This window comes from Mustela nigripes, chromosome 12 (genome assembly GCF_022355385.1).
Source record: "Mustela nigripes isolate SB6536 chromosome 12, MUSNIG.SB6536, whole genome shotgun sequence".
NCBI classification, from domain to species: Eukaryota; Metazoa; Chordata; class Mammalia; order Carnivora; family Mustelidae; genus Mustela; species Mustela nigripes.
In genome coordinates this window covers 129038506-129057225 of record NC_081568.1, presented here as the reverse complement: position 1 = coordinate 129057225, position 18720 = coordinate 129038506, and the positions used below count along the sequence as shown (strand labels likewise).

Here is an 18720-nt window from a genome sequence, read left to right as displayed (position 1 = left end):
ACTACAACTCCCTTCCTTTATTACTTGTGTCTCGCTCCCTGTCCTTAATAAGAGACTCTCCCCAAGAGTGCCTTTCTTGGACCCTGCTTTCTCCCTGGGTCTCTGCTCTCTCCCATGATCTCTATCTTGGCAGCTGACAGGTATTTGGCAGATAAGTGTGTGGTGCTGATCTACAGGCCCAGTAACTCTGTCATCAGCAAGGCAGCCTGTTTTAACCCTTGACTTCACTCCCTGCAGATTACAACCGATTGCTTCAAAACCCAATCCCAATAAAACCAGCATCTGCAGGGCTGGCAAAAAGTAATTTTAGGACTGGTTGGCATTTGAACATGTTTAACTGTGCAGAAGTTTTTACTCTTCTTAAGACTTATCACCTCCAACTAGCTTCACCTAAGTAAGTTACCCTTGTTAGCCTGAAATGGTGGAACATCCCTGCTGCCTTTGCCAAGGTCCTGTGAGTTCTCTTATGTTGGTTCATCCACCATAGTCAATCTGCACAACTGAGAATTTTGTTTGATGTTTTACTTTTCCAGAGTCTTTTTTTAAAAAGATTTTATTTATTTATTTGACAGAAAGAGATCACAAGTAGGCAGAGAGGCGGGCAGAGAGAGAGAGGGGAAGCCGGCTCCCTGATGAGCAAAGAGCTCGATTCCAGGACCCTGAGATCATAACCTGAGCCGAAGGCAGAGGCTTAACCCACGAGCCACCCAGGCCCCCTGACTTTTGCAGAGTCTTAAGAGAACTTGGAAGTCATTTGAGGTCTTTTTATAATCCTTCAAGACTCTGTTTCCTAGGTAACATTTTAGTGTCTCATTTTGTACTTAAGTACATACATGGCCGTACCAGTCATTGACTAATTTTAGTCTTTAACCTGAATTGGTTGTAAGTAATATTTTTTCTCAATAAAAGAAGAATTAATCTGAAAGTTGATTATCTACAGTCTACATTCTTTTTTTAAAGTTAAATTAAAATTTTTTTTTCAGTTCTTTGTTTATGCACCATACCCAGTGCTCCATGCAATATGTGCCCTCCATAATACCCACCATGAAGCTCAGTCTACATTCTGACTTGGGTTTCTTTTAAAATACCTGACTGAATGTTTAAAAATTGGAGTGAAGCATTCAGGAAATCTCTGTTGTAAGTCTTTGTTTATTCAGATCCTCTGTGATTTGTATAACCCAAGACTACTAGTGAATTTTTTTTATTAACATACAATGTATTATTTGCCCCAGGGGTACAGATCTGTGAATCATCAGGCTTACACACTTCACAGCACTCACCATAGCACATACCCTCCCCAATGTCCATAACCCAGCCACACTATCCCTATGCCCCCTATCCCCCAGCAACCCTCAGTTTGTTTTGTGAGATTAAGAGTCTCTTATGGTTTGTCTCCCTCCCGATCCCACCTTGTTTCATTTTTTCCCTCCCTAACACTCATGGCCCCCCACCCTGCCTCTCAAATTCCTCATATCAGAGAGATCATATAATTGTCTTTCTCTGATTGACTTACTTCGCTCAGCACAATACCCTCTAGTTCCATCCACGTCATTACAAATGGCAAGATTGCATTTCTTTGATGGCTGTATAATATTATATTGTATATATATACCACATCTTCTTTATCTATTCATCTGTTGATGATTAATCTGAAAGTTGATTATCATTTGAAAGTTGATTAACATTTGGGTACTTTCCATAGTTTGGCTTTTGTGGAAATTGCTGCTATAAACATTCGGGTGCACTTCGGATCACTACATTTGTATTTCTAGGGTAAATACCCAGTAGTGTGGTTCCTGGGTCGTAGGGTAGCTCTATTTTCAACTTTTTGAGGAACCTCCATACTGTTTTCCACAGTGGCTGGATGAGCTTGCATTCCCAACAACCGTGTAAGAGTGTTCACCTTTCTCCGCATCCTTGCCAACATCTGTCGTTTCCCACTTGTTGATTTTAGCCATTCTGACTGGTGTGAGGTGGTATCTCACTGTGATTTTGATTTATATTTCCCTAATGCCGAGTGATGTTGAGTACTTTTTCATGTGTCTGTTGGCCATCTGTATGTCTTCTTTGCAGAAATGTCTGTTCATGTCTTCTGCCCATTTCCTTTTTTGTTTTTTTAAGATTTTATTTATTTATTTGACAGAGAGAGAGATCACAAGTAGACAGAGAGTCAGGCAGAGAGAGAGGGGGAAGCAGGCTCTCTGCTCATCAGCTGAGGCAGATGCGGGGCTCGATCCCAGGACCCTGAGATCATGACCTGAGCCGAAGGCAGTGGCTTAATCCACTGAGCCACCTGGGTGCCCCCTTCTGCCCATTTCTTGATTGGATTATTTATTCTTTGGGTGTTGAGTTTGATAAGTTCTTTATAGATTTTGGATTCTAGCCTTTTATCTGATGTGTCATTTGCAAATGTCTTCTCCCATTCTGTCAGTAGTCTTTTGGTTTTGTTGACTCTTTCCTTTGCTGTGCAAAAGCTTTTGATCTTGGTGAAGTCCCAATAGTTCATGTTTTCCCTTGCTTTCCTTGCCGTTGGTGATGTTTGTAGGAAGGAAGTTGCTAGGCTGAGGTCGAAGAGGTTGCTGCCTGTGTTCTCCTCAAGGATTTGGATGGATTCCTGTCTCACATTGAGGTCTTTTAACCATTTTGAGTCTGTTTTTGTGTGTGGTGTAAGGAAGTGGTCCAGTTTCATTCTTCTGCATGTGGTTGTCCAATTTTCCCAGCACCATTTGTTTAATAGACTGTCTTTCTTCCATTGGACATTCTTTCCTACTTCATTGAAGATTAGTCGACCATAGAGTTGAGGGTCCATTTCTGGCCTCGCTATTCTGTTCCATTGATCTATGTGTCTGTTTTTGTGCCAGTACCATACTATCTTGATGGTGACAGCTTTGTAATAGAGCTTGAAGTCTGGAATTGTGATGCCACCAACTTTGGTTTTCTTTTTCAATATTCCTCTGGCTATTCGGGGTCTTTTCTGGTTCCATATAAATTTTAGGATTATTTGTTCCATTTCTTTAAAACAATTGATGGTGTTTTGATAGGGATTGCATTAAATATATAGATTGCTTTAGGTAGCCTAGACATTTTCACAATATTTGTTCTTTCAATCCATGAGCATGGAACGTTTTTCCATTTCTTTGTGTCTTCCTCGGTTTCTTTCATGAGTACTTTATAGTTTTATGAATACAGATTCTTTACCTCTTTGGTTAGGCTTATTCCTATGTATCTTATGGTTTTGGGTGCATTTGTAAATGGGATCGACTCCTTTATTTCTCTTTTCTGTCTTGCTGTTGGTGTATAGATATGAAACGGATTTCTGTGCATTGATGTTACATCTTGTATGAGTTCTAGCAGTTTTGGAGTCAAGCCTTTTGGGTTTTCCACATGAAGTATCATATCATCTGCAAAGAGTTTGACTTCTTCTTTGCCGATTCGGATGTCTTTTATTTCTTTTTGTCTGATTGCTGAGGGTAGGACTTCTAGTACTGTGTTGCATAGCAACAGTGATAGTGGACATCCCTGCCATGTTCCTGATATTAGCGGAAAAGCTCAGTTCTACCCCATGGAGAATGATATTTGCTGTTGGTTTTTTGTAGATATCTTTGATGAAATTGAGGTATGTACTCTCTGTCCCTACACTTTGAAGAGTTTTGATCATGAAAGGATGCTATACTTTGTCAAATGCTTTTTCAGTATCTATTGAGAGTATTGTATGGTTCTTGTTCTTTATTTTATTAATGTATTGTATCACATTGATTGACTTGCAGATGTTGAACCAGCCTTGTAGCCCAGGATAAATCCCACTTGGTCGTGGTGAATAATCCTTTTAATGTACTGTTGGACTTTATTGGCTAGTATTTTGGTGAGAATTTTTGCATCTGTGTTCATCCAGGATATTGGTCTGTAATTCTCCTTTTTGATGGGTTCTCTGTCTGGTTTGGGGATCAAGGTAATGCGGGCTTCATCAAATGAGTTTGGATGTTTCCCTTCCATTTCTATTTTTTGAAACAGTTTCAGGAGAATAGGAGCTAATTCTTTAAATGTTTGATAGAATTCCCCTGGGAAGCTATCTGGCCCTGGGTTCTTGTTTTTTGGGAGATTTTTGATGACTGCCTCAATCTTCTTACTGGTTCTGGGTCTGTTCAGGTTTTGTTTCTTCATGGTTTAGTATTGGTTGTTTATGACTCCAGGAATGCATCCATTTGTTCCAGGTTGTCAAATTTTCTGGCATAATCTTGCTGATAATGTTTTTATAATTGTTTGTATTTCTTTGGTGTTGGTCGTGATCTCTCCTCTTTCATTCCTGATTTTATTAATTTGGGTTCTGTCTCTTTTCTTTTTGGTAAGTCTGCCCAAGGGTTTATCATTATCAGTCTTATTAATTCTTTCAAAGAATCAGCTCCTAGTTTCATTGATCTGTTCTACTGTTCTTTTAGTTTCTATTTCATTGATTTCTGCTCTGATGTTTATTATTTCTCTTCTCCTGCTGGGTTTAGGCTTTCTTTGCTGTTCTTTCTCCAGCTCCTTTAGGTGTAGGGTTAGGTTGTGTACTTGAGCCTTTTCTTATTTATTGAGAAATGCTTATATTGCTATATACCTTCCTTTCAGGATTGCCTTTGCTTTGTCCTGAAGTTGAACAGTTGCGTTTTCATTTTCATTTGTTTCCATGCAATTTTTTCAATGCTTCTTTAATTTCCTGGTTGACCCATTCATTCTGTAGTAGGATGCTCTTTAACCTCCATGTATTTGAGTTCTTTCCAACTTTCCTCTGTGATCAAGTTCTAGTTTCAGAGCACTGCGGTCTGAAACTATGCAGGGATGATCCCAGTTTTTTGGTAGCAGTTGAGGCCTGATATGTGACCTAGGATGTGATCTATTTGTTTAGATCTATTTGTTTAATGTTTCCTGTGCATTAGAGAAGAATGTGAATTCTGTTGCTTTGGGATGGAATATTCTGAATATATCTGTGATATCCATGGCGTCCAGTGTGTCATTTAAAGCCTATATTTCCTTGTTGATCTTTTGCTTGGATGATCTGTCCATTTCAGTAAGGAGAGGCGTTAAAGCCCCCTATTATTATCGTATTATTGGTGATGTGTTTCTTTGATTTTGTTATTAATTGGTTTATATAATTGGCTGCTCCCATTTTAGCGGCATAGTTATTTAAAATTGTTAGCTCTTCTTGTTGGACAGACCCTTTAAGTATGATATAGTGTCCTTCCTCATCTCTTATTGTAGTCTTTGGCTTAAAACCTAATTGATCAGATATAAGGATTGCCACCCCAGCTTTCTTTTGATGTCCATTAGCATGGTGAATTGTTTTCTACCTCCTCACTCTCAATCTGGAAATGTCTTTGGGTCTAAAATGAGTTTTTTATAGACAGCATATGGATGGGTCTTGTCTTTTTATCCATTCTGATACCCTGTGTCTTTTGATTGGGGCATTTAGCCCATTTACATTCAGGATAACTATTGAAGGATATGAATTTAATGCTATTTTATTGCCTGTAAGATGACTGTTACTGTATATTGTTTCTGTTCCTTTTTGGTCTGTTAATTTTAAGCTCTCTCTTTGCTTAGGGGATCCCTTTCAATATTTCCTATAGGATTGGTTTGTTGGTTGCAAATTCTTTTAATTTTTGTTTGTCCTGGAAGCTTTTTATCTCTCCTTCTATTTTCAGTGACAGCCTAACTGGATATAGTATTCTTGGCTGAATATTTTTCTCATTTAGTGCTCTGAATATTATCATTCCAGTCCTTTCTGTCCTGCCAGGTCTCTGTATAGATCTGCCACCAACCTACTATTTCTACCATTGTATGTTACAGACCTCTTGTCCAAGCTGCTTTCAGGATTTTCTCTTTGTTACTAAGACTTGTAAGTTTTACTATTAGATGACAGGGTATGGACCTATTTTTATTGATTTGGGGGGGTGGTTCTCTGTGCTTCCTGGATTTTGATGGTTGTTCGCTTTGCCATATGAAGGAAATTCTCTACTATAATTTGCTCCAATATATCTTCTGTCCTTATCTCTCTTTCTTCTTCTTCTGGGATCCCGATTATTCTAATATTGTTTTGTCCTTTAGTATCACTTATCTCTTGAATTCTCCCCTCATGGTCCAGTAGTTTTTTGTCTCTCTTTTGCTCAACTTCTTTATTCTCCATCATTTGGTCTTCTATATCACTAATTCTCTCTTCTGCCTCCTTTATCCTAGCAGTAAGAGCCTCCATTTTTGATTGCACCTCATTAATACCTTTTTTTATTTCAACTTGGTTAGATTTCAGTTCTTTTATTCCTCCAGAAAGGGATTTTATTTCTCCAGAAAAGGATTCTCTAATATCTTCCATGATTTTTTAAAGCCTAGCTAGCACCTTGATAATTGTCATTCTGAACTCTAGTTCTGTCATATTACTAATGTCCATGTTGATTAGGTACCCAGGCAACGGTATTGCCTCTTGTTCTTTTTGTGGTGAGTTTTTCCGCCTGTCATCTTATCCTGATAAGAAAAGACGAATGAGAGAACAAAATACTAAAAAGGTAGAAAAATATACACTAACCAATTCAAAAGAGACCAAAACTGGGCGGAGAAGAAAGGGTGAAGAAAAGAAAAAAAAAATTATGTAAATATGTGTGTGTGTGTGTGTGTGTGTGTGTGTGTATTAGACTGGTGAATAGAAGAGAGCCACACACTTGATTTTGGGTGTATTTTGGTCTGTTAGAAGAAGCTACCTCCCAAAACTTTGAAAAAAAGAAAAAGTTGTATGTATACAAAAATAAAGGTGAATCTGATGAAGGGATGGAATATGACTGTAAAGATGAAAATTAAGAAAGATTCTAAAAGAGGAATTGATAAGATAAGAAGTTGGTTGAAGAAAATTAAAAGAAAAAAAAAAAGAGGAAAGAATTTGATCATGCTGGAAACTAGAACAAAGCCATGCACTAAATTTAGAGTATATTTTGATCTATTAGAAGAAATTGTATCTCAAATTTTTAAAGAAAAAAACCCTATATGTACACAAAAAATAAGGTTAAATATAATTAAGGGATAAAATAGACTATAACAAGGAAAATTTAAAACGATTTTTAAAAAGATATTGATAAAATTGAATAGTTAAAAACTGTTAAAATAGGAAAGAGGAAAAATTAAAAAAAATAGAATAAGAAAAAAATAAAATTAAAAAATTTAACTTTGAATGACTTAAGAATCATGGGAAAAAAGCCATGAATTCTACGTGTCTTAGCTCTGGAATTCTGCAGTTTTCATTGATCAGTGATCTATGTCTTGATGGGATGTTCTTGCTGATCTTCTCAGGGAAGGGTCTGTTGCAGTGATTCTCAAATGTCTCAAGTATCTGAGGCAGAATTGCACTGCCTTTTCCAGTTCAAGGCTACGTAATCTGCTTGGTTTTGGTCTTGGGAGCTTTTATTCACTGAACACTTTCTGTTGACCTTTGTACAACAGGAATGAAAATGGTAGCCTCCCAATCTCCAGCCCAGAGGAGCTGAGAGCTCAGGGTCCCACTCCTCAGTGCATCCTCAGAGAAAAACAGTTGATCCCTCCTGTCTCCCTTATCTCTGGTCACACTGTCATGCTAACCCAGCTTGTGACTGAGTGTTTCTATTTCTGGCCCTTCTCCCCAAAGTTTGGAGTCTCCAAACCCAGCAGATTCCTGCAACATGCTCCTGCACTGTTCCTCCTAGAGGAGGAAGGATGGGGTCTCTCCAGATTTGCCACTTGTGGAGTCCCTGCTCATAAAGCAGTGGCCCGACTGTGCCTTGGATCATGGTTTAAGGTAGTAACCTGAGTTGAAACCCCACTCCTCAGCTCTGTCTCTGCAGCCGGCTTCCCTGCTCCAATACCTGGGAGCTCTGCCACATTCAGACATCCCTGGTCCTTTTGTGTCCCTGTGGGTTCAGAGACCACACTGTCTAGGGCTCCACCCCCTGCTTGGTCTCTGGAGTGACGACCCTCAGTGGAGCCGACTTCTAAAAGTTCCAATTTTGTGCTTCACTGCTCTTTCACTTGCCAGGAGCCAGCCCTTCCCCCCGCGGTCTATCTTCCCATCGCTTTGGATTCACTTCTCCACATGTCCTACCTTTCAGAAAGTAGTTATTTTCTGTTCCTGGAATTGCTGCTCTTCTTCTCTTCTATCTCCTGTTGAGTTTGTAGGTGTTCAGGATGGTTCGGTTACTATCTAGTTGAATTCCTGGGCCCTGATAGTATTGTAGTCTCCTGCTCCTCCACCACCTTGCTCCTCCCTCTCAAACAATGTTAGCATAATCTTATCAAATGTAGGTACTTAATGTAATATGTTTAACAGCTCCCCCACCTATGAGGTTGCTAACTTCTGACTTTCATGAAACATCTGTCAAATAAAAATCCATTAAATAAAATCTGTTTGATTTTAATATTTATTGCCATTCATATATTTACCATAGGTGTCTGCATTCATTTCCAATTTAGTATGTAAAATATTATATGAATGAGTTTGCATGGACTATCATCTATTTTGAATATTATATGGTGATACTCTACTTTGTAGTAATCCATATAATTTTTGAGAATGAATGTAGCATTTATCTTTCTCATCTTTCATTTTATTTATTTCATTAGCTACGAAATCTTTCCAGCTTGGACCTACGTCATATCACTGAACTGGATAATGAAACCGTGATGGAAATTGTCAAGAGGTGCAAAAATCTTAGCTCTCTCAATCTCTGTCTGAACTGGATCATAAATGACAGGTAACCATTATAACATCTTATAAACATTTTTCTAGAGGGAAATGTGTGTTCCATTGACAAATACTAATTATCATTATGATAAGGCATGTCAATTTTAAGGAAAATTTAATGTAGCCATGCCTTTTAAAATAGATATGTTTAAGATCTGAAAACCATCTAGCTGTATACTTTTCATCCATCCATTGTTCATCTTTTTGACAAGGTTTTATGTGCTTTGATTCAAATGTTTGCCTGAACAATAATAACAATAGCAGTCTGTCGAATTTTTCTTTGCCACCCATCCAGGTATGTTGCATATTTGTGACTTTAATATTTTTGCAACTTTGTGGTTGATTTGCTATCCATTTGTCCAGGGAGATGATTCTGAAAAACTATTTCAAACATGATGCATTAAGATCCTTTCTAAAGGATGATATTTTGTTCTTTGTATTAATGTGGTTTGTTTTGAAAATGGAAGTCACGTGATGGAGAGTTTAACATATAATGTAAAAATGTGTAAAATGTGTAGTTCTCTTCTTATAAACAGTGATACACCCATTTTTCTTTGAAATATTGCACGAAAGAAAAAAAGATGAAAGAACCCTTGAGAATAGACTTCTTTCAATGAAAATGAGCACAGAGTAGCACTGTTCCATTACTGTTGATTAATGGAGGTGGGTTCTGAACATGAGATAAGATGCTTGCCCAGTGACTTTTAGGGAAAAATGTGTTTTTTTGAACTCAAGCTCCTAAAATATTTTGCTTTTGAAATAGAAAGTACTGTTTTAGCTAAAATTAGAACCCATTTAGATTTTAAAACTTTTTCATAAATAGGAGCAATGATTTATTAAGTTTGTGTCATATGATGCTTTAAATTTAAAATACTTTCTCCCTCCTTTCTTAATTTCCTTTTGTACTTAAAATGAAAGTTACATGGACTCCATTTTCTTCAATTATGGTTAAGTTCTACTGACATTTTCTTAACTTACTCCGCATGACCCTTATGATTATATGATAGCCTTTGACTTGACTCTTTCTTAGTAAAACTTTCTAATCTAGTCACGTGGTCATCATTTATAAAAGGTGTTTATTGGTTTTGAGTAATAGTCATATGAACTACATCTACAAAATCTATAGAGAACTGATAAAAATTTTAAAAAATAAAATTCTTCCCTATAATCAGCATTCTTCTACCGTCGATTATATGACAACTTGAAATAATCTTTTAATATTTTTCATAGCATCTAATAAGATAAAGTACATAAATAAACATTATCCTGTGGTGTTTTGCATTAGTTTAATATTGAGATTAACTGCTTAGTAATATATTGAATTAAAAGGAAAAAACTGTTTCTGAAACAAAATGATAATGAACATGATTGCCTCTTATTACACAACAGTTTTCTGTGAACTTGTAGAAAAATAAGTAATTAAAGAATACAAGGTTAAATAAGAAGCAGTCCATATATGATTAGAAGGGTTTTCTTTTAAGAAATAAACATTTTGCTTAGGTTTATATCATTTACATAGAGATAGGGATTTCTAATCTTCTAGCTCTTCAAATGCTTAGTCATAAGTGAGTATTTACAAATGAGAACGTGGGCAGCCCTCACTTTGCCTTTCCTTCCTTTTGTTACGCTCTATGTATTCAAAGCTCTTGCTATTCCAATAATTTTTTCCTACTTAACTGTGATGGTTATTTGATATTTGATCCTAAATATATATACTGTAGAGATTTATTTGCAAGGAGTGAAAGTGTGTTTTTATGTTTTTAATGGAAAAGTTTGGATTAATTGAGAAAACATGCATTTTAATGAGGCTGAGCGGTAGAGTTTTAAAAATCAGACTCTTTTAGGTTTTAATTACACTACTTGCACTTATCCTGTGTACTGTAATAGAAGTTTCAAACATTAAAACCCACTTTGCAGTATCATCTAAATTACTCATCTCATTGTTCTTGCCATACTCTATCAGTAAGCTAAGTAATATTTGTAATTATATTGGTGTAAATCTAGGACTTCCCATCAGACTTAATTATAATTTCAGCACTTAGCTGAGATGGGTTAGTCACCTTTCATATAGAGGGCACTGGGATGCACTAATGCATTTAGCCTATCAATTAACATGTTTTACATGTTCATTATTCTTATCCTCTAGTAAATCAGGGAGCATTTATTAACTCCCTACTAAATACATGGTACTGTGTCAAACTCTAAGGCAGTGAGTCCTTCCTGTTCTCAAAGGTGCTCTCTTGAGGTGACATAAGACTTAATGAGTGAGATAATAGTGGGCCTTGTAAGGATAGAGGGGAAGAAAGTAACCTTTATTGCCCAGGTAATCGATAGGCACTTTACATGTGTTATCATTTAATCCTTTCAGCATCTTTTTGTTTAGTGGAAGGTCATAATATTCCTATTAAATGTAGACCATCTGTATGACTTTTCTTCAGCTTTGCCAACGGATGTATTTTTCCATCGTTGCTGCTTTAAAAACCAGGTGATGACAAAGAAGAAAAAGCAAATGGTGGTTGATGTGTCAATGTTCAATTTCATAGTTGGGAATCACACAGAACTAACATTTATGTAAAATTCTTAGTCATTTTAAAAGTGATATACTTATTTTCTTTCATAATAAAAATGTAATTGAAACTTTTGATGTTATTTTATACATTGCAAATATGAAAAGGATCTGTGTTTAATGCTGCTGGTTTGAATAGGATTCCTTACACGAAGATAAACTTTGATAGATCTTTAGATATAAGATATATCTTGGACTTTAAAAGTTCTTATCTGTAAACTTTCTTTTGAAGTTCAAAATTTTAAAATATGTAATAATTGAAGGATGTTAGACTTATGCTCTTGATATCTTTTAGCATTTTGTGGTTCTTCAACTGATGTGTATGACTAAGACATGCTGTTCTTTATCTTTGTTTTTCTAAAAACATTTTTTGTGTTTACAGAGTTAAACAGCATGATATTTTCTTGTATTCAGAAGGATGGTCTAGTAGTCATTTGACATTTACCATTGCTTTTGAGTACAAATAAAATCCAAGTGGTTTATGAAAAGAGGACACTGACTATTTCTATCAGTGACTTAAATTTAAACATCTGGTTGTTATATCTCTTCTACTGTCTCTGACTCTAAATTTATTGAAATGTTTATTTGTATTTGATATAAATCTTTTGTTATTTCACATCCAATTTGGTCTTCACCATTTCTATATGTTTGGCACAGAGTCCAAAAGCAGCCTGCTTTGGATGTAACAAGCTGATAATGTGAAAAACTGAATGGTTCTTAGCATCTATAGTGATAGCCATATAATGGTTCTTTTGTTCTTTTTTGCTAGGAAGAATTAAATGAAATCTAACAGATCTTTACAGAAACTATTTAAAAATTTTTAATTGGCTATCAAAGAGGAAATTAGTCTCCCCATTTTCAGTATTTAATATTAGTCATTAGAAAAGTTCAATCACATGATCCATATACTCATTATCAAATATTTCATCCATTCATTAACTGTTGACCATGCTTGCTAATGAATCGGGATAATAATGTAAGAGAAGTGAAAATTTCTCTAGCATCCATCAGCTAACATTACAAAACATAACAAATACCAGACTGGATGTTGTAATAGGTTATGTTGCCAAGTAGTTGAACTTCCCTAGCTAGCAATTTATTCTTTGAATTTGCAGTTAAAAAAAAAAAAAAGAATGTGTTGAGCTTGTTGAACATCAGTAACTAAGGACACTTTCTTTAAAGAGTTAATTTTGCCGTGTGAATATTATATATATGTTAAAGGAGCTTTGTATCAGTGGACATTCTATAATTTGGAGAATTTTAAATCTTAGACTATTGTGACCAGTTTCTTTCAAATATAAAATAGCATGTATAATCCACTGCCGTTTCACTTTATATATACTGGTGTTTAGAATAATAACTTCGGATATTTTCTCTTAAAATAAAGTTTTTCGATAAGACCAATTGAAATTGCAAGCTGGTGGGCTATGGCTGAATCCCATCCATGAAGTCATTTTGTTTGGCTTATAGTGTATTTAAAAAGTTGAACAGTTGCCAACACTTTAAAAATTGGGATAGTTTGCATAAGATTCTGAAGTTGGGCTTGATCTTGGAGAAATTGCAGATCTAGCAACACTAGACTGACATTCTTTCCAGGATGAGGAATAGGCTGTTCTCTCTGGTCCTTCACCATTCCTACCGGGCATGATTCATTCTCCTGTATCATCTGACTATCCCCAGTCTACATACTAAACTCTCCTTTATCAAAAATCAAGAATGTAGAGGTTTTTTTGTTTGTTTGTTTGTTTTGTTTTGTTTTTAGATGTTTCTTATTTCAAAACAAGTAGTTCTCTTTAAAACGAGTCTGATCAAATATATCAACAGATAATAGTTAATTGGTCTCCCTATGTTAGTTCTTCATTATTTTAGACATCAGAACTTTGGCCAATGTGTGGAAGTTATAACAAGAAAAAGAATTCAGCTTTAAATGAGTTAAAAACTTTATTTTCATCCACTGCCATCCAAAATGCACCTCTCCACTTAGTGTTCAAATAAGAGTGCTAATCAAAAAGTCTCCTGAATTACAAAGAGAGCTAAGCTGGTTTATAAAATTCCCTCCAACTTCAAGACTGTGATTTAAAATTATTTATTTTAAAATGAACTTAATTCCAGTGACTCATGACTTCTTTGTTGATAGCACTAAGAAAAATCTTAACACTATTCTTTCTCTTTTTCTTCTTCTGTGTATAATCCTTTCTAGTCTTTTAGGTGTACTTAGGTTGAAGTGGTAGAATGACAGATTACTCCACACCCCTTTCCGGGAGACTGACAGTGCCCTGGCTCATGGAAAACTCAATGAGGCTTTCTATAAAGATTTTTCTAACTCCCTTGATCTTCTCTGGATGTTTATTCTGTTTCTTCTTTCAAATTTCCATTGATTCAATAAAAAACGGTGACATTTAGAAATAAAGTTCAGAGAGGATTTGAGCAGGTGTTGGTGATATAAACTATTTGCTGAGTGCCCATTGTGTTTTATTTCCAAGAATTGTTTTGTGAACATATGCTATATATTGTATTTATAAGTGTTCGTGGACTGGGCGGATAATCTGCCATCTTCCTGTGAATGTCATGTCACAGTGGACTTAGAATTTTATTTCATTTCAATCCCCTAATATTACTTAATTCTCCTAGAGACTGAGGTTTAAAGATTGCCCAAGGGGGACAAACCTATCCATTAAATCCAGCAGGCATAGTTGAATTTGAGTTTGAGAATATTTTGTTTTCTATTAAAGTTAAGTGGTCTGGAGGAGAGGAATACTTTTCACCTTGGCATATTGACTGTGGAGTTTGAACAATTTTCTCATATAAAAGTCTGAAAACTTGGAAATCAAGAGGTGGCAAAAATAACACTGACTTTTGAAGCACCTCTGTGCTGGTGTTTATAGAGCTCTGTCCCCGCCTGTGTGGAACGTGGAACAGTCTGTCTTCATACTTTTGGTACCTAATAAAATGGCTGGGCTGGTCAGCTGGAGCTTTTGTAAAACTGAACTCTAGCTTATTTTTGTAATCTACTGCATAATTTTATACTTTCTATGATATTTATTTGTATCTTTGCAAAAAGGATAAGAGATATTTTATTGAGCTCTGAGGGCATTATAGAGACAGGATGGAGTCTTTCTGGGCCAGTGACACTTGTTTAATCTTGGCATATTTTTTGACACTCTCTTATATTTACAATCATTTCTAAGACCATCCCTGGAAGAATAGCAGGTATTAGACTAACTACTACTAAGGTTCTCAAACCATCTGTAAAAATATGTCTTCTGTGTCTTTCTACAGAAGGACCCACTCTTTAAAATTATGATTGGTTCTAGGAGCATCTGACTGGCTCAGCCATTAGAGCATGTGACCCTCAATCTTGGGGTTGTGACTTCGAGCACTGTGTTGGGCATAGAGCTTAGTAAACAACCAAACCAACCAACCAACCAACCCCTAATTTGTTCTTGTAATGCTAGAAAACTCAGAGTGTATAGCATTCTCTCTCTCTCTCTCTCTTGTTTTGTTTTGGATTGAGGATAATAATGATAGCTAATAAAAGCTATATCATTTATTATAATATGTGCTATACATTGTGCTAAGTGTTTATAGACATTTTTTCAGTTAGTCTTTACAACAACCCTGAGGAAGAAATTTACCCCATTTCCAAATGCAAGATTAAGGTTCAGAGAGGTTAGGTAACTTACAAGTAGTTACTGGTGGAATTAAGACTGGAATCCATTTTAGTATGTCTACAAAGTCTGAGGTCTAATCACGGAGGTCTCATGTTCCCTCAGTACCTTATTCTGCCTCAGACCTGGAATGACTTAATGTCTTGATTTGCTCATGTCATTTCTGGTCCATTACTGTTATGTTGAAATTCTGTCAGGATTAGTGTTTGTGCTGTGCTGTTCTCTTCTGTGCTCCGAAGTATCCTGGTTTGGGTGATAAATTATGTGGTCATCCTACCTGGGGCATTAGACTATGCTTGATCATTCTAAACATCATTAGAATGTTACCTTCTCTCTTCTATATGGGATATCTGAGAGGTGACAAGTTTTAGATATCTTACATAGAGTTGTAGATTTTCGAAAGAGCTAATTTTGTAATGAAAAGCAGTTCTTCCCCAACAATCCCATTTGTAAATGCTCTTCATTTCTCACTACGTTCCTTGAGGTAAAGTAGAAAGTCTTGCCCATTTTTGTGTCTTGTACCACACCTGGTTCATAGTCGGTGTTGAAAAGAATTTCACAAATGAATTTTGAATAGGTATTTAAGCATATGGCACACATTTTTTTAAATTATAATTTTAAATTTAAATTCAAGTTAGTTAAGATATAGTGTGTTATTAGTTTCTGGGGTAGAATTTAGTGATTCATCAGTTGCATAGAACATCCAGTGCTCATTACAAATGCCCTCCTTAATGCCCATCACCCAATTACCCCATCCCCTTACCCACCTTCCCTCCAGCAACCCCCAGTTTGTTCCCTAGTTAAGACTCTCTGATGGTTTGCCTCTCTCTCTGCTTTTATTTTATATTTCCTTCCCTTCCCCTGTGTTCATCATTTTTGTTTCTTAAATTCCATCTATGAGTGAAATTATATGGTATTTGTCTTTCTGACACAGATTTATTTTTGTAAATATTTTATTATCTGTAAATGCTCCCTGTCAGTTGTAGCAAATACTTAACCATTGCAGAGTAAAAGAAAATACTGGGTGTATACTTTGAGTAAGTTGTCACTGAGTTAAAAGGAAGGAAGTTAACTTTACTGATGATTTCAGTACCTTTGGTAAGGTATATTTGCTATAACTAATTGGTATAGTCTCCCCTAGTATATGTAGTTTTTCAAATAGCTGATGACAGTTTTGTGAAAAACATAAAGTTTCTCTGATAAAATGATTTGTGCATCTATCCTTAGATGAAATTTTTAGTGCATTCAAATTCAAGGAACTTTTTCATTATTTGGTACACAGTAATATTGGCTATTGGTTCTTTTAGTACTTCTGGTAACTAAGTGACATTTTTAAGGAAATATTAATTGATATATATTCTGGAGTATTTAATCTAATAAAATCCCTTGAAAGAAAAATCTGTATGAGATGTATAAGTCTCAGCTTGGTTTGATTTTTAACTCCAATTCTGGAGAAAGATTGGAAGCTGGATTTGATGTGGATGAATTTGTCTTTTTGGTTCTCCATGTTCACATTATATTGTCTTAAAAATAATGTGAATTTTGGGGCACCTGAGTGGCTCAGTGGGTTAAAGCCTCTGCCTTCGGCTCAGGTCATGATCCCAGGATCCTGGGATCAAGCCCCGCATCGGGCTCTCTGCTCAGCGGGGAGCCTGCTTCTTCCTCTCTCTCTGCCTGCCTCTCTGTCTACTTGTGATCTCTCTCTGTCAAATAAATAAATAAAATCTTTAAAAAAAATAATGTGAATTTTTATGATAGATCTGACATAGAATGGTAATTTTAAATTTCTGCTTTGTCTTTGGTTCCTATTGAGCAGTAATATACAAGTAAACATTTCTACAAATGATAATTAATAGAGCTTCTATAGAATCGTATGTTTAACTTTTCTCGATATACTACTCTGCTGCTGTTGCTTTTGTGTTTTTCAGGCAATATATATGTGAGTAAACATATGTTAATCTTTTCATTTGGGGGATTAAAAATATGTCTTACATGGTATGAAATCAGAATTCATGATCAAATTATGGGAGGAATGGGACATGTTTTATATGATGATGAATGCAGTGTTGTATACTCGTGGATTTGGAGGTTTCCTAACCTCAAACCTGTTTTAAAATGGGCAACAGTGAAGAAAAATCGTCATTTATTGATGAAAACTGTAATAACTTATTGTTTGTTTGGACAAATTTAGGAACATCCCTCCTTCTCCAGTTCCCCTGGGAGTTGTCTTATTCTTAATCCACAACCAGAAATGGTAATTTAAATAACTTGCTGTTGTCAAAATTTTTGAATGTATGATAAATGAAGCCCAGTAAATAGTGAAAATATGAGAAAGGTGATTAAACCTGACAATTTTCCTGTAAAAGGCTTGAGATGATAAATATCTCCTGTGATTAGTTATTAATTTAGTGCAAGGGATTTGCTTTAGCCTAAAATATTTTATGAACTGTGGCATAAAGAAATATTTTGGAAGATGGATACACATATGTTTAACCAGAGGAGCAATTGCTGGAATTTGATTAGTAATAATTAAAAATCGCAGACCTAACACATATGTGCCTGGGTTATTTTCTGTGTGACAGTCCTTTCAGAAATTAAGAAAGAAGACATGAAGATGTGAAGACAAGAAGAATGACAGAGTACTTTCTGCTTGAGCCCTTTGCCTCATGAAAACGGAAGGTTTTTACATGTGTTACTCCCCAACTGATAAAATATTTCACTTAAGGTAGTATAAAATAACTCCTCACTTACTGGAGTTGGAAGAGCAAACTTGTTCCAGTAACAGTTATAGTTGCGTTACTGATAATTTCTTTCAAAGTGAATGTGAGTTTCTTTAAAGAAAAGATGAAATAATAATGGCTGTCACAATGAAGAGCTGCGTCATGTTCCTGTCTGGCCAAATCCGCAGCAGTCACTCGGCTGGTGGCATCTATCATTTTGTGGCTGCATAATGTTTTGTGTAGGAGTTTTTCTCCTGGTAAGGAGGACCTGTGTCTTAATCCTGGGCCCCCTACCCCCATCTCAGCCCCTGGCACCTCGCATAGGGCCCAGCTCAGAGAAGTAATTTAATACCTGCGTGGTGAGAGAATTCTAAATGCTGCTTTTGTAGGATGTATAAATCTGCTTTTTAAATTTGGCTTGAACTCTGGCTGAAATCCAGGCAATTGGATCAAATGCCCTCTTTATTCCAGATTTATTTATTTCAGAATAAAGTTGATATGTAATAAGGTGAGGATTTAATGTCATTGTCTGGCTTCAGATAGAGCTTGCTTTATGTATTGCATGCTATTTGTCTGAAAGCCATAGCCTCCCTTTTTGAATGATAAGTCGGATTTTAATATTGAATCATTGGGTTTGCCCTTTTAATAGGGTCTTTGAAATACTTCTAAATGAAGAACCAGCAATTTCACTTTCCTTTCATATGTAATGATACCTTGTGTTAATTGAAAAGAAGCAGAGGAAACAGTTACAGCTTTTTTTCTGCTTCTTGGTGAGAAAAGTATGGCTGTCTGAGAAAAAAAATTGTAAGTTTTTCCTTAACTCTTCCTGTAGCACTTTTAAGTGCTGCTCTTTAAAGTATGTTTAATATTTGGTTAATTGCTACTATGAACCTAAACATACTGATTAAGGCCAGGTTCACATTAGAGCAATTATCTGGTTAATTGCTCTGGTGCAAAAATAGGCTAAAAAATCATCAGAACATCAAGTTGTGAAAGCACTGGCAGGAGTTTCAAAACCACCAAGCATACCTA

The 18720-nt window shown here is 35.9% G+C and overlaps 1 protein-coding gene across 3 annotated transcripts in view; it reads left to right on the top strand.

The window, feature by feature from the left end:
• The window catches only part of FBXL17 (F-box and leucine rich repeat protein 17), a 504101-nt gene that overhangs the window by 181545 nt on the left and 303836 nt on the right, over positions 1-18720 (top strand). For 2 of the 3 annotated variants that reach the window (XM_059418335.1, XM_059418334.1), the window contains exon 6: positions 8614-8744. In XM_059418335.1, coding sequence (XP_059274318.1) covers positions 8614-8744 — 131 coding nt within the window. Of the gene's footprint in view, positions 1-8613; positions 8745-11172; positions 11248-18720 lie in introns of those variants that run through there. The other variant, XM_059418336.1, reaches the window with a different exon arrangement.